This window comes from Sturnus vulgaris, chromosome 22 (genome assembly GCF_052056855.1).
Source record: "Sturnus vulgaris isolate bStuVul1 chromosome 22, bStuVul1.hap1, whole genome shotgun sequence".
Lineage (NCBI taxonomy): Eukaryota > Metazoa > Chordata > Aves > Passeriformes > Sturnidae > Sturnus > Sturnus vulgaris.
The window spans coordinates 5,006,161-5,027,940 of NC_142264.1; the positions used below are offsets into that span (position 1 = coordinate 5,006,161).

Genomic DNA, 21,780 nt, shown 5'->3' on the forward strand with positions numbered 1-21,780 from the left:
TTTTAGGGTGGCTCTTTGTCAGTAACGTCTGTGAATTTTGAATGTCCCTGATGGAAACTGGCAGGTGCTGTCATCAGAGCTGGCTTCAGGGATGCTCTGCCCAAGTCTTCTCCCATACATAAACTTCACTGGTCCTAGTGGTTCTTGGCCCACCAGTTTGGGCCATGAATTAGCTGCCAAAAATTTGGAGAGATGGATCTGAACTTCAGGGTTTGTGAAAAACAAACCCTTTATTTTCCCTTCCTTGGCTGGGAGCAGTTTTGACTCAACCTTTGGACCGGAGTTGTATCTTCCCAAAACTATTTTAAGTGGAAGGTATTGTCATTGGAACAACTGTAGGGCACTGAGTGACCTCATTGTCCTCACTGTGGGAGGGGATGTTCTTGTCAATTCATGAGAAATTTTCTTTCTTTCCCTGCCTTCTTTGTAGGTGGGTAAACACATTTGTTTTCTTCTTCCTCTCTGAATCAGTCTGGTTCAGAGGCCAAACTTGCTTTCCTTGCTTGGCAGATAAAGCATCTTGCAGATTCAAGTCAATATCCTCTTTCATATTTTTTCAATGATTCAACTGCTCATCAAGCAACTGGTCTATCCCTGTGTTATAAAATAGTTGGGGAGTCATGGGACAGTCAGGGAACTGAGCCCAGAAGCTGCAGTTGCTGTGTGGAGATCAGTAGCTCAGGCCCATTGAAGGCAAAGGTTGGACAGGAGGTTCCTGTTTGTTCTTCAAACAAAAGCATTTCTTGTGTGTTTGAGAGCTCTTTAATCCAACAGGCAGAGCTGCAGCCTTAGAATGGCTGGAAGCTGAAGCATAGATATGAGGAAGAGGGAAAAGGGAAGAAGAGGAAGGCTGACATATTGTTGTGCAGATACACCTTAGTCATGACCTCTGCTAAAGAGAAAATTTACTTTTCTAATGATCTGCAGCAGGGCAGGTTCTTCCTTTTAATATCCCATTATTTTCCCATGTCCCCCCCATGCATCTTCCTTCCCATGAATAATTATTTATTCTCAAAACCAGTTTGTTTTGCCTTTCTTGCATTAGTCAGAAGATTTATCTTATCATCGTGTACTTTAGAATTTGCAACTTTTGTTTCCAAGGATGTTGCCTAAAGTGCAGTGTGATAACCTCTCACAGACTTGAGTGTCAGAAATGTCACATTTACCAAGGGCCCTGTAGATCAGCTGAATGCACCCAGTGCCACAGAAACAGCAAAAAAACTTCTGGGACACCCAGAGCAGAGAGAGACTTGCTGATAGTGACTTGGCAACGTGATAAAACAGCAAGATCCTTGAAAATTTAAGAAGTGTTTTGAGGTGATGAGTTTTCATTTGCACCAGTGAACTGTAATATCCAAAGCTGGGTGTCCCTTCCAGAAAAATAAGAACTTGCCCTTTAATATCTTCCACTTTTGAGCAAATGGCTAGTATAGTCTCATTTCAGTAATAAATTATTTGGAAGTCCATCTAACAAGACTTGAGGAAAGCCTCAGTGTCATTTTTAGGATGTCAATCCTTGTAATGCTTGGATTTCTGCTTTTATTAAGTGCAGTGCTTAAAGTATTGTACTGTTCCAGAAGCACCTTGAGTTTTTGTTTTTGTTTTTTTTTTTTTTTTTCATTTTAATATGTATTTGTTTCATGAACTTGGCTTTGTTGACAGCATTTTTTCCTGGAGATCACCCTCTTGTGCTGGGTAGGCACTGGGCAATCCAGGCACTGATGGTCCCTGTCTTGCAAATTATATGAAATGAATTAAAGACAAGAAATATTGGAAGGATGGAGCACAAGACACTCAAGGATGTGGAAATCCTCAGCCTCTCCCATATCTTCATGACTCTTCTGGTCTGGAGTATATTATGGCAATTTCTCTTGTGCCCATGTTTGTTATGAATGTTCTGTGCTCTGAAATTGTAACTACTGAATAGTTACTGTTGTCTGGGACAAACCTAAAAGTAAAATAGAGGGTATCTATTTTATTGTATCTTCTGATATTGAAAAGCAATATAGCAAGCTGATAGTACAATTTATTTTAGGTATTGTAGTGTTCCCTGGATGTTATAAAAAGTGTGTATGTCTGACAGCCACATTTCAAAGAGTTTTCTCAATGTACTAATTAATTCTCTTCAAATAAATAGTCATGCAAAAAAATGAAATACAACATCAATATTTAATGGCATCTGCTTAAAACTCTCCCAATCTAGACTTCTGAAGTTGTGTGGGGGTGGTATTCACACATCCCTGATAAAGGGAGGATGGAATGTGTGTGTTTTCTTTTCATTTGAGGAATGAATTACTCCTTAAAGATGTGACTGTGAGGTGCCCTACATGGTTCTGTGCAAAAATAATGTCAGAAACACATTCATCTCTCTTTGGAATGTACTGCACTGTGAATCCTGTGGATGTTAGCAGAAAGGGAAATTCTGTTTTCTGAAAGGAATGACCTGGTCTCCACCTTGCAGGTGTGTCCAGTTGCAGCAAGTTTGCAGCAGTGACACTGAAAGTGGGCTGCAGTTTTTTACTTGCTGCAGGAAACACTGAGCCCAAGTGACCAATATCTTCCTGTGCACATCACATTGCTTCATGTTCCTCTGTTGAACAGCACAGCAATGAGCTGACCTAAATTTATGGTTCTCTGGTGAGATGTCAGTCTGCTCTTAAGCTGTTTGCAGTATTTTCATCTGTGAGCTGGCTGTGTTTGATGTTATCAGCTGCTGATGTTAAAGGGAGAATCATTCTTCTTGTGAAGAAGTGAATTTGTGACAGATTTGCGTGCAATTTGTGGGCACTGTTTGTGGCAGAGTTGGGGAATCCATTACTTTCTGGAAATGACAAGCATTTGTTAAACTTCCTCCCACAGCAGTGACAGAACAGAGCAGCGCTGTGCTTGCCATCCTCTTTTGGTTTGTTATTGCTGTGATAGGAAAACTCAAGGAGCAGGTTGTAATGTAAGCATTGCCCGTGTTTATTTGTTGGTGGTGTGCTGGTAGCCTTCCACTTGATCTTCCAGGAACGTGAGAAGAGTGGAAATCAGGATGACATATCTGTAGCTTTAGTCACAAAGTTCCACCCCATGTGCTCTGTGAGCAGCATACTTTGCTATTACAAAGTCCTAATAAAGCAATTAATTAACAAATATTCCTGTAACACACACTGTGCTGTCACACTGACCCAAACGTAACCAGCAGCTCCCCATGACGAAGATTTTAATAACATTTAACCATGGTTTGTGTTAGTCCTTTGACTAAGCACATCATGATGTATGTGGTGTGGTGGTCTTGGTTTTGTTTGCCCTCAAGACACAAGAATGCTTTTTTATTGCTGTCCCAGTAACCAGTCCAAAGTACAGCAAGCAGCTTTACACTTGAAAAACTGTAGCACCCTTTCAGGAAATATCTGCGGCGCCTCAGATTTTTTCAGCCTGCTCACACATTCAGAACCCTGGACAAGCAGCTTAAGATCTGAATGAGATTGTTCACCAAATGAGTTGGTGCAGCATATTAATTTGCTGGTGCTTCTAAATGCCTGCAGTGTTAGAAGAGCCTGCAATGGCACTGAAATACCAGGAGCTTTGTTGGCTCTAAACTCCTTAAAAGAGAGTTTTAAATTCTTGTCTGCTTGCCGTAGCCTTACCAGCTTTATAAAGAATTTGGAGATCTGCATTTCAGAAAGGTTGTGCGTCCTGGGCTTAGGAAAGTTAGTAAGAGCTTTTCCTGGTAGTGTTAATTGTCTTGGAGCTCAATTGTGCTCTAGGTTTTACTGTATATCTTATTATATGAGCCTCCTATTAGTGCCTTTATCTAGATATGTTTATTGCATGGTTTTATGCATAGGATTTATGCTGAAAAAATATTTGCCTTTGCAGTTAAGTCAACTAATATAATGTGGTTTTAATGAGGCTGGATGCAGTCTCAGCCTAATTTTATGTGTATTTTCAGTTTCATTTTAAGTTAATATTTAAATGCCAGAGTAGAACTGATATGACATTTAACCATTTTTCTTTTTTTTGTCTTTGTCTGGAGAGCAAACACCCTCCTCCCTCAAAACCAATATTCTGCCTGGCCGCTGGAAAGGGATATGAATTGTTGTCAAAAACTACAAAAAGTTTAAAACTTTAGAAGTCAATTTTCAAGGTCTTGAAATAGATGATTTTATTTGGAGGATGAACTCAAATATTTTAGTGAAAGCTAAAAAATTCAGTGTTCCATGCTGTCCCTTGTTTCACTGTTCCTGGATTGAGGCAAATATGTAGTTCTGGATGGGGTGAGCAGAGGCAAGTGGTCAGACTGATGTGACCCAAGTGTGGTTTTTAATCTTGGCTCCAATAAACACTGCTTTAAATTGGGTAGTGATTTTCTTCACAACTTTGTCTGAAAATTGTATTAATAGGAGGCTGTTTACTGAGGTAACTTCCATTAGCGTTGTAAAGATATTTCTTCAAGTGCAGCGAAAGCTTGAAATCTATATCATGGTATCATTGTTATAGCATGAGTTATAAAATATTCACATGTGGTTTTGGAACCTAAGGAAATGAGGTTGTTGTCACAAGAAAACTGGATTACCCCTTTTGCTCAGCTAGACTTGCCTATCCAGCTTAGGAGCAGAATATCCTTGCTGAGGGAAGCAGTCCTTACTTAAAGGATCAAAGGATGTTGCTCTTCTAGCTCAGGACAGCAAAAATGTCATTTATTCCTAATGCTTAGATTTCCAAGCCATATTGGTCAAAAGAAACTGTAATTGTTGATTTATTTCCATTAAATGTTCGGACTGTTTTTCTTTGAGAGGCCGGAGGCTGCGTATGGAGCCAGACCAAAAGGTTTGGGCAGTCTGTAGCTGCCCTACTTTCTAGAAACTGTAATTTTAGGTTGTGTTGGCTGGCACAGTATGGTCAGCACAGTGAACTTGAGCTTTGTGTGCTGGGGCCCGGAGTGTGGCTGTCCTGAGCACCCTTGTGGCACAGGCAGCAAACCACCGAGCCTCGCTGGCCACGCTGTGGTTCCACACGGGGCTCTGAGTTCTGAGAGCTGGAGCCGGTTCTGGATGTGGGGGAGTAAAGGCAGCACTTAGCACAACGAGGCTGCTGTTAGACTGGGGAGCCTTTGCTGCTCTTACAGCTTGCTTTAAATGCTCTCTGATCAGGTGCTCAGGCACTTTAAATTAATATATGGTAGAGACAATTGTGCTATAAAGTCCAGTTCTGCACATCTCATAAGTGTCATTTATGGGAAGAGTCCCCTACTCTGATTTATTGCATTTTACAAGACTGGGTGACACGTGGTCTCTTTCTTCTTGTGTGAGTGTTTGTTTAGTGTGATGGAGTTCAATTTACCTCTTTCTCTTTAGATCCTTGCAATTGTCATATGTCCCATGGAGAATGTGCAGTATCCCTGAGTGAGCAGCCCGGATGACTCCATCCCCATCCTGGGTGCTTTGTGCTGCTCTATTGACTCTGCAAACCTGAAATGTGTGTGGGAGAACTTTCTCTTGTAGTCTTAGCATGTAATTTAATTGATGTTTGTTTGGTAATTTGCCTCAGATTAAATTATTCATTGTCACCACTGAACAAAATGCTTTGTATGCTTCTGGTGGGTCAGCATTTTGCACAATGTTTCCCCCTTCTTATTCCACCTACTTTGATGCATTCATTTGGTTTTGCTGCAGTCTTAGTGCTGAGAGAGGCTTCTGTTGGGAGAAGGGGGAGACCCAGTGGAGTTTGAGAGGCTTTGTACTGTGATTATTTGGTTCAGGGAAATGGGATTACTTTTCCTCAGATTTAAACTTTGATGTAACACAAGTTCACACTACAGTTAATGGGAGTTGTTACTTGAGGGTGAACTCCATAGAAATGTCACAGAAGTGAGCATGTGAGAATAAGATATGCTCTCTTCTTCCAAAGGATAAGAGACTGAAGTAATTGAAGTTATTATCAATAGTAATTCATGCTTTGATGCACAGGTGGATGTTTCTGATCCTTAGCAAGGTGTGTCAGTGGTGGAGCTGTCACATTAGTTTTGGTCTGACCATATTTTAGCTTTGTAATTCTATGGCTGTACAAGTGATGGTGTCTTTTGTAGAGGAGGAGAAGCATAGCAAGGATCAGCTTAAGGTCTGAATATTTTATGCAAGTGGGATCAGAATGAAACAATAATTTTGTAAAAATTGAGATAAATGGCCTGACTGTAGGACATTGCAGAGTGCAGATGCAGCTGGGGTTAAGCTCTTCTCTGAATGTTTATCAGTGAAAAACGGAGAGGAGAAAGGTGAAAGAAAAATATGTGACAGGATGTTAGAGGACTGTCCTGGTTGCCATTTTTACAGTTGCAGGAGGGGCCAGGTCTTACTGTAATAAAAAAGCTGTGTGGAAACCCTAATAGATGGATTTAAGGCATAGAGTCCCTACAGCTTTCTTCTGGCTCTTTGCTTTTATTTCTGGCCTAGGTCCAGAATTTATAAATTTTTTTTGCCAGTGTAGCTTGACTCCACTCCACAGAGTGGACTGTATGAATAGATAATTTTGAATTATGAAATACACTTTGAACAGAGTTTGTTAATATATTTTGACATGACCAACTTTGTTGTTTGCAGATATTTTAAATGTTATGCCCTTTGACATTGTTCTATCCATTGCATTAGACTTCTGAGTTGCATATATCTCTGATAATCTTCCTGTTCTGGAAACTTCACTATTTCTTGGATCAGAGTGGAAGCACCTAATCTAATTTCTGGATTAAAAATGGAATGCAATGGCAGATAGAAATATTTCAGGCACAGCAGTAATCTTATTTGGTCTTGAGTGTCAAGTGGCTCTTGAAAAATCTAGGATTGTATTTGTCATGTCATGGTATTTAAGGTATTAAATGCTTTTTGAACTCCATCTACAAAGAAGTTTTTCAGCGGTTTGTTCCATTTAATTTGGAAATGAGAGGAGGGAACAGTCAGTTCAGATCTTTTCTTTTGAACTTTAGGGAAGGGTTTGGAACACTCTGAAGTGGGGGGCTTATTTTTTTAACCCTAGTTATTGCCATTGCTCCACTGATTCCAGGAGTCAGCCTCAAGCTAAGCAGAATTAGTCATTTTTACACCATTTTTCTTTTCTGAGTGTCTGCATAAACATCCTGGAAGGACACGGTGCCTGCACTGGGGCTTGGTCAGTTCTGGCTTCGCAGGGGAGGAGGTGAAAAGGAGTATCAGGAGCAGGGGCTGTTGTGTTTAGTGAATAAATACATCTTTGCATTAACGTGTGTAGAAAAGAGCTTTGCACACGTGCTCAGTTCTACACCCACCAGGGGATTTATTTAGTGGGGATTAGAAGTTTTGCTGTTGAGAATACCAGGCATACCTGGTGAGACCTTTGCTGGTTGTAACTGTTATCTTTTTGGGCTAATTTTGATAGAGGGAGACCAAAGACTCTTATTTGCAAAGTGTAACAATGTCACTGATGGTTTTTAAATGGTGATATTTAAAAAAAAAAAAATCAAATTAATCCCCCCAAATGCTTTTTCTAAACTCCAACTGTGTGCTTAGAGCTGAATCATATTCAAAAAGCTTTGATACTAATGAAGAAATTTTTACTTTGAGGATGCATAAAACATTGGTTTGTGATGAAGTTGGGCAAAAAGCTGATTTCCCCAAAAAACCATTCCCACAGACTGCTACAGTTGGAAGTATTGTTCTTGTGGGTAAGATTCTGCTATTGTGATTCAGTATGGTTTTGGGTAAGAGGGCAGAATTGCCTTTTTTGTGTGTGTTCTTTTAAATGGATCAGCAGGCTTGTTTGGCTTTCTATTGTAGTTATCCATGCCATGCAGTAAGCAGGAACACTCTATGGCTCATTTTTAATAATCAGTACACAGCTGCCCAAAGGGGAAATGGTGGGCAAGAGCTCTTGTTGATCTTTGTTTTAACAGCTGGTATTATTAAGGGAGAGCTTCACAGACTGGGGGGAAAAAAAAAAAGAGGATGAAAATCAGTCAACAGTTAATCCAAGATGTGGCCAGACGGCCAAAGATTGACTGGGAATTAGTTCTAAAATTGCAAATAATTTCAGAAGAAATGGGTGTGTATTAAATCAGGGAAGTGGGATGATGCTGGGGAACAGTGAAAAGTTGCAACATTTGTCAACTGAAAAGCCTTCCTGGAACAAGAGCAGCGTATATTTAGCATTGTTACCATGCTGCAACTCCTGGGGGAGGCAGCTCGGGTCTGGAGCTGTGCAGCAGCTCATGATTTATACTGTCCTAGCAGCAGAGCCCCACGAACCAGGAGGATCTGCTCATTTTCAAAGCTCTTGTTTATAATGCACGGAACAGTGAATCCCTGTGGGTCCTTGCAGCTTTCAGGCTGCAGCTCTGGATACTGTCAGCAAAAACCAAGTCTTTTTCCCATTCCTGTTCCCCCAGGATGAGCAGAAGGAGGAGGTTAGCGTTGCATTGCTTTGTTTCTTTGTTTTTTCTTTGTTGTTTTGTTTTTTTTTAATGAGTTTTGTGGGTATAATTAATGCTAATGGTAGAGATGCATCATCTCTCTGGCCCCAGTAGATTTTTGTAGTTATGAGCCTCTGCTTAGCTAATGAGTCTGGATTTTAAAGTCTAGATTCTGCTGTTTATCCTCATACCTAGTACAAATAAATTCACTTAAATCAGTTCAATTGTTAGAATCACCAAAAGAGGCAGCATGTGCATGTTTGTCTCCAATTTAAATAACTGAGCAAGTGCATTAAACGGTTGAAATGCACCCAGTTCTTCAATAAAAATAGTCTGACTTAACATCTGGCATTAGTTGAAGTTTCTCTCTTATTATCTTGTTCTTTAAGAGCTTTCTTATATCCTGGGTTGTAATTTGCACATTATAATGTATTTTGAAACAAAACTGTGTCTTGTTCTGGGGTTTCTAGAGTGTGTTTTATAAGCAGAATTGTAGGTTTGAAAAGAAGTGTTCCTTTCTGAATGGGCTGCTCATGACAGATGGTTCTCATTGTGGCAAAGTGCCTCAAACCTCAAAGTGTATAAATTTATTTGAAGGAAATGAATTGCTGCTGCATCATGGCCATCTATGGGAAGTGTCCTTGGACATTGCAAATGGTGATTTTTGAGCCTTGCCTTTTCCTTATTCGAAAAGAGCTATAAAATTCATTTTCAAGAGCATGAAACTGTGACACCTCTAAGAAGCACATTTCCTCTTTCAAGAGATGCAACGCTATCTTTAGAAGAATCTCCCACTGCTGACAGTAGGTGAAACCTCAGTATGGCCTTTTCAGGTGCCTGTTTGAATAAAACCAAAATAGCACTTAATGCTCCATGCTGGATGGACTTCTGTCCATGCTGTGCAGGACATGTAACCTACATGATTTACCATCAAAATTTCCCTTGTTCCAAGAAAACCAAGGGTAGTTGTGTTTGTCCCTCACTATCGAGTGTTTGGCTCAGTTGCTGTTTCTCTTGATCACCTGTTGCCCATCAGCTCTGCCGTGCTGCAGTGAGCTGGTCACATCCTCCTGCCTCCCCACTCCCCAGAATTAATCACTCCCCTCTTATCTTCCCTCTTTCAGCATCTTTGTGAGCTGCTGCAGTACCAACAACCACATCCTCTCTCGGATGGAACATCCCCTCTCTCACCTTCCTTCCTGGCTGCTGTGTTAGCACAGTTACTGGCCCTGTTGCCATGGAGGGACTACGGGTTCTGCTTTACCACATCCTTTGCAGGATACGACAGGCGTAGGGGGAGGAGGAGGCTTGGTTTGACACCAGGATGGCAGAGGTGGAGGGTTTGGGCTCTGGTCAGAACGGTTCTTTGCTGCAGTTTTAAGAGCAGCCCTTGGGGGCAGGAGCAGGAGGTTTCTTGCAGGATCACCTGCTCCTGGAGCTCCACTGCTGCTGTGGCCTCTGACTCAGAACCTTCCGGCTGCTGCAAAAGGAGCAGTTTCACTTCACGGTTGAAGCTGTCAGCAGAGAGAACGAGAAGCTGAGACACTGAGAGTGTGTGTGTGTGTGTGTGTGGATGCCTTGGCAGTCGGTGACATTGGTTGTACTCACACCGGGAAGCCTCTCCCCTTGAACCACGTGCTGGGCTTTGCAAGGCTTCCATAATAGGTGTTAAATAAATCAAGTGGGTCACCACGGTGGGAGCGTGGCTGTACTCCCGGTGACCTCTCCAGCAGGCACAGGTGGCCTCTTGCTGACCCGTAGCTCTGTGCTGCTGCCCAGGGAGCCTCTCTCCCCTCCCAGCCCAGCTTTGGAGCTCGGTGTTGCCTTTGCTGCTGTTCACTGTAACCCCGTGCTGTGCTTTAGTCTGGTGCTGGGCACCTTCTCTGCAAGGAGGTTTAACCTTCACCAGTACAAAACTCACCCCTTTCATTAATGGGGGGTGTTCTGTGCTGCTCTGCTGTAGGTGGATCTTTTAGTGAGATGTTGCAATCAAACAGGATCCCTGTCAGCCCTGATGATCTGGTTGTACTCCCAGGGCTGGCCATGCCTCAGAGCAGCTGGAATATTCATGTTGCTCTCCAGGTGCTGGCCTTTGTGCCAGCTGCTCATGGCTGTTCTCAGAAGTGCTTCTCGTTTAAATTAAGTCAGGTTTTTATCCAGGTACGGTTAAGGTATGGCCAAAACCTGCCTGTGGGACAGCACCCCGGATTAATTAGCAGGAGGGGTCACTCTTGAGTTTGTGGAAGGTGGTTTTTGGGGTGGGGATGAGTTTGGTTGGTCTCAGAAGCAATTACAAGGCTGTGCAAAGGGCCTTGCTATTATACTGGGACAATGTTATTTTCTATCCAAATTAAAGCTGGCAGAAATATTAGAACTTATTTTACTTTCCAGCTTCAGCAAAATGCTGAAGAGGGTAAGCATTTAAAGGCTGAAATATGGCCTAGAAACTGCTTTATTCATAATGTCTATTGAAATAGGCAAGACAATTAGAAGTGAGTTTATTTAGCAACACAAAAGGTATTTCAACCTAAAATATAGTTTGTTTCCACTCTTTCTTTCTGTCAAATCCCCTTCACACAGGTTTGAAATGCATTCAGTTTCCTAATAATACAGCAAAGAATCTCATGTTTCTTTTTGTGATCTCCTAGCTAGATCAAGTTCCCAGGTGAATGGAAGAGATGGAATAGTTAACTTTGAGGGCTTTATAGAAGAATGTGTTCAGGGGATGGCAATGAAAGGAAGATGAAGATGGGCAAATAAAATTACTTTTTTCTCTGGGCTATTTATTATTCAGCTCAAGCAGAAATCATGCATATTTAGGCATCCTGGTGATGAAAGGTCAGGAGGAATTTATTTAACACTTGAAGGGTAAAATGAAATTAAGCATATGTGGCTGAAGAGGTGATCTGCATGACAAATGCATGTGATCAGAAATAGTTTTGTTAACAAGAACCGGATGTGGGGGAATGGAAGGGTTCACTCAGAAAACAACCAGTGCCTGGAGTGTAAAGCAGGCAGAGATGGTGTCCCTGCCCCATCCCTCTGTGCTCCACGCTGCTGTGAGTGCTCCTTGTCTCTGCAGGAAGAGAAAGGTTGGTGTCCTGTGTTCCATGTATAATCAGGGATGTTTGTTTGGTGTCATTAACTGAGGGTTTCACTGACTGTTGCTGACAAGTTTTGTGTGGGAAGTTGATTCTCATCAGTAGTGGCTGAGTCAACAGATGCTGAATTACTTTGGTATTTTCTACTCATCTCTGTTTTCTGGAAGGCTCTTGCAGTGGTAGCCTGTATTTTATGCATTTTCTTTCATTATTAATTTGCCTGGAGACTGTTAACATTTGCATATAGCTTTATTGTAGGTCTCTGAGGATCTGTGATCTGAATTCCCGTGTATTCTGCCAGCACTGTAGTGCCATATGGGACTCAGCTGAGCCTGTGAAGGGCTCATCATCTCGTTAATTATTTTTATAATTTGAAGTTGTTAAACCATGGAATCTAAAAAAGTAATTTAGAAATTGAACACTGTAATGTATTCCTGATCTTCACTTTAATTCCTTTTTGCCTATGAAAGCCAATGAGAGTGTTTAAAAAATAAATGGATATGGGAGGAGAAGGTGTGATCAGAGGTAAAAATTAGCTATTAATTCCCCAATTACTATTTTTGTTATTAATGACGGTATGTAAACAAATAATCTTGTGAGGAAACAGAATCAAACTCACTGGGGAATGAGATAGTAGAAAAGTCTTCAAATATCCTTAACATTCAAGAGTCCTGGGTCTTTTATTGTATTGCTGCATTACAATTACAGGAGGCATATGCTAAATATAAAGGCTTTTTATTTGCTATTAGCATCTGAATTTTCAGCATTGTCTTTCTTCAATATTTGTCTCTGTGTTGGCATTCTTAATTTCACACTTCTGCACTGTCACCTGTGAAAGCAGCAGAAAGGGTGACAGTGACAGTTTAGCCTGGTACAGTAAATGCTGCCAGCTCAGTCTGCTCTGGACAGGTTTGGCAGGAAGATTTAAATTGCAGAATTAATCTGTGAATTAGAATCTGATGTTTTGTTCACGGTTGAAACCAAGTATAAACCCCAGTCCTTCTGGCCTGGCTGTGTGCTGGAACTGGGCAGGGTGAGTCTGGCTGCAGAGACACTGAGGCTGCAGCTCAAGAGAAAAGTGAGGACATTGCCTTTATTTCAGTCCATGCTGAGGCTGAAGAAGTGTCTTGGTGGCAAGTGAAGATCCATCATCAGATCTCAACACCCTGTGTTGAACAATTTCACAATAGATGGAAGCCTTCTAGAAAGAGGAAGGAATATGTCACTGAGCTGATCTTCAAAGACCTCATGAATAACACTTTATTGCTCAATAATTGGTTGTACTCCATGTTATATGGCTGAGAAATGGGAAGGTTTTTCTTTTGTTTTTTTTTGTTTTGTTTTGTTTTTTTTTTCCCTAATGGCTAACTTTCCTCTTCCCAAAATACTTTGCATAGCTGGGGAATGTGACTTCAGGAGGGCAGTTGAGAAGTGAAGGGGATTTGACAGCTTAAAGTAAAACTGTTCAAATGAAGCAAAGCAAATGGGCAGCACTATTTCCATTTTAAGCATTGTCAGGGTAACAAGCATGCAACCGAATTTCAGAAAGAATGCATGGATGGAAGGTTATTTGGGCAGCAGTAAAAGCACCAGGAGAGAATTAATGGAAACAGAAATGAAGTTAGAAAATGAATTTAGAAACACACTTTGCCTTAGGGTTAAAATATTCAAAGCATTCTGGGGACTTGGATGTCAAATTCCTGTTTAAGTTAATGAGTGAAGTTCTACTTCCCTCTTTTGAGCTTCAATTTTTTGTGTGCATGCTCAAGAGCATGTAAAGCTCTGAGCAGTTTGTTTTAAGCAGCAGGGGCTCTGCTTTCCCACCTGTGAGTCAGGTGGGTCAGCTCCTCCATCACCTGGGCAAGTGTTTGTAGTGGCACGTGGTGCTGGCTTTGGGAAGTGGTGGAATCTGATGAAGGGGGATAAGTTCCAGTTACAAAAGCAGTTTAATTACATGGACAGTCAATTAGAAGTCTATTCTTTTTAGTAAGCTGATACTACAATAAACACAGGCACTTGAAACTGGGAGAAGATGAGATTTGGCAGGCTGGAAGGACATGGTAACATGAAGGCTGTGGTGAGAGCCTACTGTGATAGACAACTGTCTGTCAGTGCAGTATTTCTGCTCAAAGAATGTTCTTAGGTGTGAACCAGTCTCTGAGCCAGATGAAAGTAACAAATTCTTCTAGAAAATGTTTTGGTGTTTCTTTTTCAGAGAAAACAGGTGCTGTGTGACCTTTTGTTTCTCCCCCACTGTGGTCAAGTGGGAGCATTCTTGCTGAACATTGCATCATATTTCTTGCCTTGTTTTCTTGAATGCTAAAGCCCTGTGGAGTTTATTGTTTCCTAATGTTCTCCCTGGCTGGAAGGGTGAGGATGCTGCAAAAATGAACAGAGGAGAGTCTGTGTATTGAAACTGAAATCTGAAACAGCAGCTCATGGGGCACCTGAGCCTCTTGCAGCTGATGGCTGAACCTGCAGAGCTGCAGTGGCACAAACCATCTCTGCCAGAGCTGGTGCACTTGGTGCTGAAAACAGGTGTTGTTCTCATTAGACTCCAGAATAACTGAGGAGGTTTTTTAACTCTAGATTCCTACTGATAATGCATTTTTGTAATGGACTTTCAGAAAAGTATATCAATTTCTAAAAAGTGTTTTAAATATTAACTATTTGAAGGCATGATATTATTGTGAACTGTTCTCAAAAATCTCTTTTTCAGAAGTCCTATTTTGTATTGATTACATGTATCCCTGGACTTTGGGACTCCATGAATTGAAGGTTATGCTGTATGATCAGCACACTTCGTGCCCTCTGTCTTCCCTACCATTCATTCCCTGTAACTCAGAGCCTTTGCCTACCTTCAGTGTCCTTCCAGATGCATGGAATGAGGACAATCTGTGTCGTGTCCCCCTGGCTGCACTGCCCTTCCTTTGGAACCTCATGCTCAGCCAGTGATGGTGTTGCCAATTTTACTGACTTTTTTTCATCCTCAAGGCACTTTGCTAAAGGGAAGGGACAATGGAATGTGTGACCCCAGTGCTGTGGGGCGTTGGCTGCTCAGTGAAATGGCCCTTGGGCCAGCACCGTTCCATGCCCAGAAAAGAACAGAAACTCTCTCTTTAGCAAATCTGCAGAGAGTTCAACTTCCCCTTGCCTCTCTTCTCCAAGGTGGAGGTCAGTGCTTGTGCTTCTGAGCTGCCTCTGCCTAGAGCTTGGCACGGGGCAAGTGCCTCATCTCACTTTATAAATAGAAATTCAGCATCTTCCCCTGGCTGATCTGTCTGACAGCTGCACCCCCGTGTGCTCCTCTTACACTGCTCCTCTGGGAGTTTGATTTCACCAAACCTGGCCTAGTGAGGTTTAGAAACAGCCCAGCAGGACCCTCTGTGGGATGCCAGCCCACACTGAGGCAGCTACCTGGAGCCATTTCTGGGTTTTATTCAAACTCTGATCTAAATGATGCTCTGAGAATCGATTCAGGGTGGGATGATGGTGGGAGGTTTGGACAAGCCACCACCAGGGTTGCCTTTTCAGGGTGAACCTGCTCTATCTTGAAATCTGAATTACCTTGAAGGGCAGGATCTCCTTGAAAGGCATTCTTTCCTCTGGGAAACCTTGACCTTTCCTCTTTGGATGGGGTCACAATAGGATAATCAGCTAATTTCTTGGTAGTAATATGATCTATCTGATAAAAGTGGTTAAATTTGCTTACAGGGATTACAGAGTGAATTTCCCTGCCTGAGATTTCCCTTCTCTAAATCAGGAGTGTGTGAATCCATGTAAACCTGTGACTAATGGACTTCCCCATGGGGTATTTATTTTATATGCATGTGTTTATGCTAAACAATGTAAATTGTGGAAGACTAGGGTGTGGGAGAGCTAGAAGACCTCTTTATCAGAAACCTTAAAAAGGCCATGTTTGCATGATTCTCCTGACTCCAGCATAATCCCAGAGATGGAGAGGTGTATTTGAAGCAGAGCAGAAGCTGCTTCTCTGTGCTGGCTCCAGGCTGAGCTGAGCCCTCTGGCAGGAGGAGGAGCATTGTTATTGTGACCCCTGACTTTGCCTTCTCCCCAGCCGTGCAACTGTCTGAAACTGCGATTTGTATATACGCAAACACGTACGTTTTTAGTCTGGGTATTCCCTTTCTGCAGAATGCACACATCCTCTTTCTGAGTGACTGATGCTACACTGGTTCAAGGTGATCTATATTGCTGGAAATAAGGCTTTTATTCTGTGTAGTTTGAATTTTTTTACTTCAGTTGCCCTTAAAACACTTTCTTGTAGTTTCTGGAGCACTTAGTCCTGGAGCACTTAGTAGTTCTTTACTATTTTTGTAACTTTATACTATTACTTTTTTTGCTGTTCTGCCCCCAGTGCCTCTTTAATTGACTAGAACTGACATAACTGAAGTTGAAACCTAGTCTGGTTTGGCTGACTTGGTTTGAAATAGTCCCTGATGCTAAAGCAGAGCAAAAACCCAATGCACAAACCCTGTGTGTCCCATTCCACGTGTCTTGCCTGCTGCCTTAACTCTCTTCTTGATGATGTTTTACAAATTTTGTCTACTTAACATGGTTCCTATTTCTCCCCTTCAAATTACAGTTAAGCAGTTTTATTAGCAGGTTAATTTTCTTTATTAGCTCCTGTGTACATGTATTCAGTGCTGGCAGAGTCCCTCCTGCCACCAGTGCAACTCAGTGTCACAGCCAGATCTGCTACAGAGCAGAAAGTGGTATTTGATAAAAGCAACATATTCACAAACAAGGCTTTGTTGTAGCTTTCAATTATTTTTCTGCTCAGTGTCTAAAGGGAGTGGGCCTGTCTGGCTTTTGTAACTCAGTGAAAGCTCTGCAAACTGAGTCACAGGGGCCAAATCTTTTGCAGAGGAGCATCACTCGTGTCAGAATCTTTGGTAGTAGCAGCTCAGCATCCCACCCAAATCTAGTGCTTTGTATCGTTTATTTGAAAACATGGTCAATCTAATTTGTAGATTGTACAAATTTACTCTCTATTTTCCTTTTAAACCTGATGCCACATAAGTTAGGCTGATATTAAAGCCCTTGTTTATTTGATACTGTATGTCTGTCAGAATATGTATTCAGTGTATTACAGTTTAAAAACTATATTTCAAGTATTGTAGAAACAGTAACTTCTGAAAAGCTGTGTAGAATGGCTTGTGGAATTTGAGTGCTGTTGAAGTAACCACATTTTGAAAAATAAGGTGATTATAATTGAAATCTGCAGATAATAATAAACTGGCTTGGATAATTAATTTGGATTGAAAGTTGCTTAATTTCTCTTGGCGTTTGCAAATCCCAAACTGACTTGTGGAATGTTCTGGATTTTATTGAAAACATGTGTGACTGTTTCTGAGGGCAACAATATTTGAAGAACAGAGTAGTATCTGTGTATAAATGGAGGTGGACAAGAAAACACAGCTTATGTCATTTTGGGGGGCATCATGTCATCTATTTTAGAACAAAACAGGCTACAGAGCAATTGAAGACTGCTCTGTGAAAGATTAACTGTTCTGAATAACATTTTAAATTCATAGCACTGACAAAGCCGGAGTTTAAATCTACAATTTTCATATGAAAATCAGAATTATTAATTAGGAGCAGATCTCGAGTTCATGGAACTTCTATTAGTTCTTCAGAGTAAAACAAAATCCTGTCAAGAGTAGCTATTTCTTATCCTACATTTAAGTATGTTTTTGTATTAGAAAATGGTATTTAATAGGATTGCCAGTATTTCTGGAATGAAACTGATTCAGAAGTGAGTAATGAAGAATGTTACTGAGTTGGGCTCATGTTAAAATAAAGATTTCTGTTGATTAAAAACCTGTCTCGCTATGAAAGTATCTAACTGGAAATGGAAAATATTAACAACACGGCAATACTCCCTTTGTAAATTAATTAATTTTAGTTGTCTCTGTGTTCAATGAGACTAAATTTTTTTTTTTTTTTTCATTGCAGGACCAGTTTGACAACTTAGAAAAACATACTCAGTGGGGTATTGATGTTCTGGAAAAGTACATCAAGTTTGTAAAAGAAAGAACAGAGATTGAACTCAGCTATGCAAAGCAGCTTAGGTAAGTCAATATGCAAAATTTTGGAGTTTGAGTTGCATCTCTTCAGAGCTTGTAATCAACTTTAAGTTTGCTGTGTCAGTGGTGATTTTGTTTATAATAATGGCTTTTAGAAAACAGCTTTCATTTAGAGATTGAAAAGTAAAAGTTAATTTTAAGACCCTGTTGTATTATATCTGCTAGTAATCATGTATTTTGCAAAAAGAGAGATTGTTGAGATGGCTGAGCAGCACTCTAGGGCTTACTCATGGTTTATGCATGATTAATGGCTCAGGCTTTGAGGACAGCACTGTAATGTTTTCCATGAAATTGGGGCTGCTGTGCAGAAATGCTGAAGGGTTTAAGAATTCACAGAATAATGATCATTTGTTAGGCCAAGTTTAGGTTTTCTTTTGCTAAGACAGGCCCTTTTTGAACGTGCATGGGGAGGAACTGCAGGTCACAAAGTCAGCCCCAGCCCTGGGTAATTTTTCCTAGGTACTTAAGAAGGTTACAGCCTGAAATTTGAATTACAGTTTTATAATCTTTGGAGGTGTTTCCTGATCAGAGCAGAGATCTTTGTGAATTAATCTCAAATAATTCCTGCTGGGTGCTTTCTACATGTCCATGTCTGGTTTGATTGTAGACAGAGATGAGTATGTGTGAACAGACACAGGAAAAAAAATCTTCCTTGAGGTCAGGTCCTGGGGAAGAGGTGCTAAGAACCCTCACATAGGAGTAGATATCACCTTGCTTTTCCCAGTAAGGTAGAAAAAAAAATGAGAAGTGATCAGGGGTTAGAAGGGAGTGAAGCACACAGGGCTCCTGCTGCTGCCTGTGGGACAACATTGTTGGCAGTCACTAGTGACCAGGGCTAAACTGGAAGTGCTGGAGTTAACTGGGAGGGGGAGAGCAGGAATATTTATTCCCAACCCCTCCATTAACTCACCTTTTATTTGCATGGTGATAATAAATCTTGAACTCTTTCCATCTTCTCTGATTTTAAAGAGATGGGATCTGAGGTTTCAGTTGATCTGTATATCTAACACGGTGTATGTTAAAAAAAAAAAAAAAATCCACAATTTGCTTGTGTTTGAGTGGGTTTGAGATGCACAATGGCCTGTGATTTATGAGGAGCTGGTTGTAGATAAATCCCTGCCCTGATGGTTGTGTGCTCTCCCAGGGGAATGCCAGGAGGGTTCCCCAGGGTTTCAGCTTCAGACAAGCAGGAAATAGAAAATGACTCCTGCAGGAACAAATTGCTCACATCCTATGGAGAGGAGCAGAGATTGAATTACAGAGGGAAAATGAGCTGGAACAAAGAGAATGTGACTAAGACTGGGAAAGCCCAGCAGAGGATCTGGGTGAGCTGGCCTGTGTTAGGAACAATCCTGCACTAGACTCACTGGAGTATTCAGGATGACAAATTCCAGGTGTAAAGAGCTTAATTATTAAAATAAACACACAAACAACATGTAAACGAAAGTGAAAGATTGTTTTACCTGTGACATGTAGAAACTATGAATTCCTGAGCTTTATTTCCTGTTCTGTCCTGGACTTCCCAAAAAACATGGTCAATTTGTTTCTTGCCTTTCTGTGTTTTTATGGTTTGAGGACAAATATATCTGTCCCCAAGGAGCCCTTAAACACAGGCCTGCTTACAGGCAACCAAGAAGTTAGAAGTATAAAAGAAAAAAACCACAAAATGAAGACTTGTCAAGTGTTGAGGTAAAACAGTGCTGGACATTAAAAAAGAAAAATAAATCATGCATCTGCCTTTATTTAATAAGTGTCCTTAAGCATGGTGCAAACCTTTTTTGTACCACATCCATTTGGTGTAAAAGGGCTGCATCACATCACTGCATGTCATAACATGCAGAAAATACTATTAAAAAGAGACAGGTTAACTCCAGGTACTCCTGTGGATGTAACTCAATTTTGTTTGTAGTGTAAGTAAAGCTGCTGAAATTTATTTCCTTCTCTTAAACTTGTATTTTCTGTTCCATCCCTGGGTTCCCTAACTAGCTATTGCTCCTCTCTGACTGCCTACATCTCAGCCTGGTCATCTATTGGAGTTTAATTTTTTTCTATTTAAAAACATTTCTCTTCTTCCTCTTTATTTATAATTCTGCAAATGTATGTTTAATATTTTAAGTTAGACCTACATACCATTTACAATTAGCCTGATTTGGGAGTCCAAATCTGACATGGTTATTTTCTTCATTGTTTTGTATTATATTTATTGAATCATTAAGCTAAGCTGGGAGGGAAGGGATGTAAAAACTATGGTAGAATGCTTATTTTAAGTATTTTACCTTCCATGGGGCACTGATGTGCTGGATGCTGTGCTCCCAGTGCTGAGGTGATATGTCCTTGTCACTTCCCTTGCACTCAGAGCATCACAAAAGGTGTCAAAACCCTTGCCTAATGTGATGATGGATAGATAGCCTTGAGGAAAATGTGTTGAGAAAAAACTTCAGGTGTCAGGATCATCTGAGAATCAGAACCCCTGATGTCTGACATCTTTCTCTCACATTTGTCACCCAAGTTGAAATACAGGAGTTGGAAAGGCAGCAAAAATGATGCAGAGTGAAAGGCAAATAAAAACACTCGTGGAGATGGGTGCTCAGGGTAGCACAGCATCTCTCCAGAGCTGGTGTTTCACTGCTGGTCTCTATTTTGTGTTCTCTCCCTCTAATCACTGCCGGCACTGAAGGTGTCACTGTCACTGCTTCCTGGGCAGTGCTGGTGGTGACACTGCACCAGGACAGGCTGAGCTCCAGCAACACTTCGGCAATCACTTTCACTTGTGGGGGTTTTTGTGTGTCCCTGGTTAAACTCCTGCATCTGATTTTAGAAAAGGGGGAAAAAAAATTAGAGAACTTAAATATATAGAATCAATTTGTATGTTGTGTAAATTGCATAGGAGATAATGAAGTGTTTAACCCAGATGCTAATCCTTGGTAAGTGGTTTTTGTCTGTAAAAGCAGACTGTGGATTTGTTGGTTTTTTTGTTTGTTTTTTTTTTTTTTTTCTTCAGCTCTGTAGCATTTCTGCACCTTCAAAGATTCACAGGAAGCCAGTTGTATTTGTCAGAATTAATTGGGCAGTGTGACAGTGCTGGGAGATGGAGTTTTGACTGTGTGAAAATGCCTTATTACTTTTGCCTTCTGTGCTTGTTTTCTTGTACTTTTTCCTTTCCCCTTCAAGGTGGAAGGAAGGAGGCACTCCCATGGCATACAAGGGGTGCTGTAAGATTTATTTTCATCATGCAGAACAGTTTGCAGAACCCTTCCCATGCTGGTATTTGGTGGAAGCTGCAGAACTAGAGAAGTTCATTTTTTTCAGAGCATATTCTTGGAGAGAAGGCACAGACTGAGAGGGAAATACTCATTTGGATCCCTTCCAGTCAAGATAGTTAAATTTTGAGGAACACATGTTTGTCTGTGCAAATCTGCCAGCGTTCTGGCTACTCCTCTGTTGGGGCAGATGCTCCTTAATTCCTCAAGGAGAACAAAGGGAATAAGAAATGTGAGATGGGAGGCCCTGCTGTCTCCAAGCCAGCAGTAAAACCAGCATCAGCAGGGAATGGGTTACACCTCTGAAAAAGCAGTTTCTTTACAACTGGATGTGTTCTGGGACATGTCCAAAGAGTTTGGCATGGATAAGCTGATAAAACTCAGTCCTCCTTTGGACAGTGATTCCATCAATGCTCCTTGTGTGCTGTTCTTCATCTCTGAAACAACCTTGTAAAACTAAACCAACTGGCTTCCCTTTCACAATAGGGTGAGAGGCTGCCAGAGGGAACAGGGCTCAGTTTGGGACAGAGGAGCACAGAAAAGGCTTTAAAATTGCTCAGTGAGATTGGTCAGCTCTGGTGTGCAGTGACTGAAGGGTCCTGTCCTGCAGTGCAAGGTGCATTGTGATGCTGATACCAGCCAGGTGCACTGAGGGCAGGTGGGCAGCACACCTTCACAAATCCCTGGATTTGCTGCTGGTGAGAGGCTTGTGGGACAATGAAAACCATACAATTACTGTCAGATGTGCTCACAGCAAGGTTCAGGTTTCTTATTTAAGATACAATCACTCCAAGAGCATATTGGTGTTTTAAAATTAAATCAGTAGTTGGCTGGGGGATAATGAGATGCAATCATCTGTGCTAATTAGGATAATCAAATGTCACACT

General features: G+C 41.2%; 1 protein-coding gene across 49 annotated transcripts in view; it reads left to right on the top strand.

Moving 5' to 3' along the window:
- FNBP1 (formin binding protein 1) overlaps positions 1-21,780 on the top strand; it is a 92,008-nt gene that overhangs the window by 11,728 nt on the left and 58,500 nt on the right. For all 49 annotated transcript variants that reach the window (XM_088177315.1, XM_088177301.1, XM_088177302.1 and 46 more), the window contains one exon: positions 17,503-17,618. In XM_088177315.1, the coding sequence (XP_088033441.1) occupies positions 17,503-17,618 (116 nt within the window). Of the gene's footprint in view, positions 1-17,502; positions 17,619-21,780 lie in introns of those variants that run through there.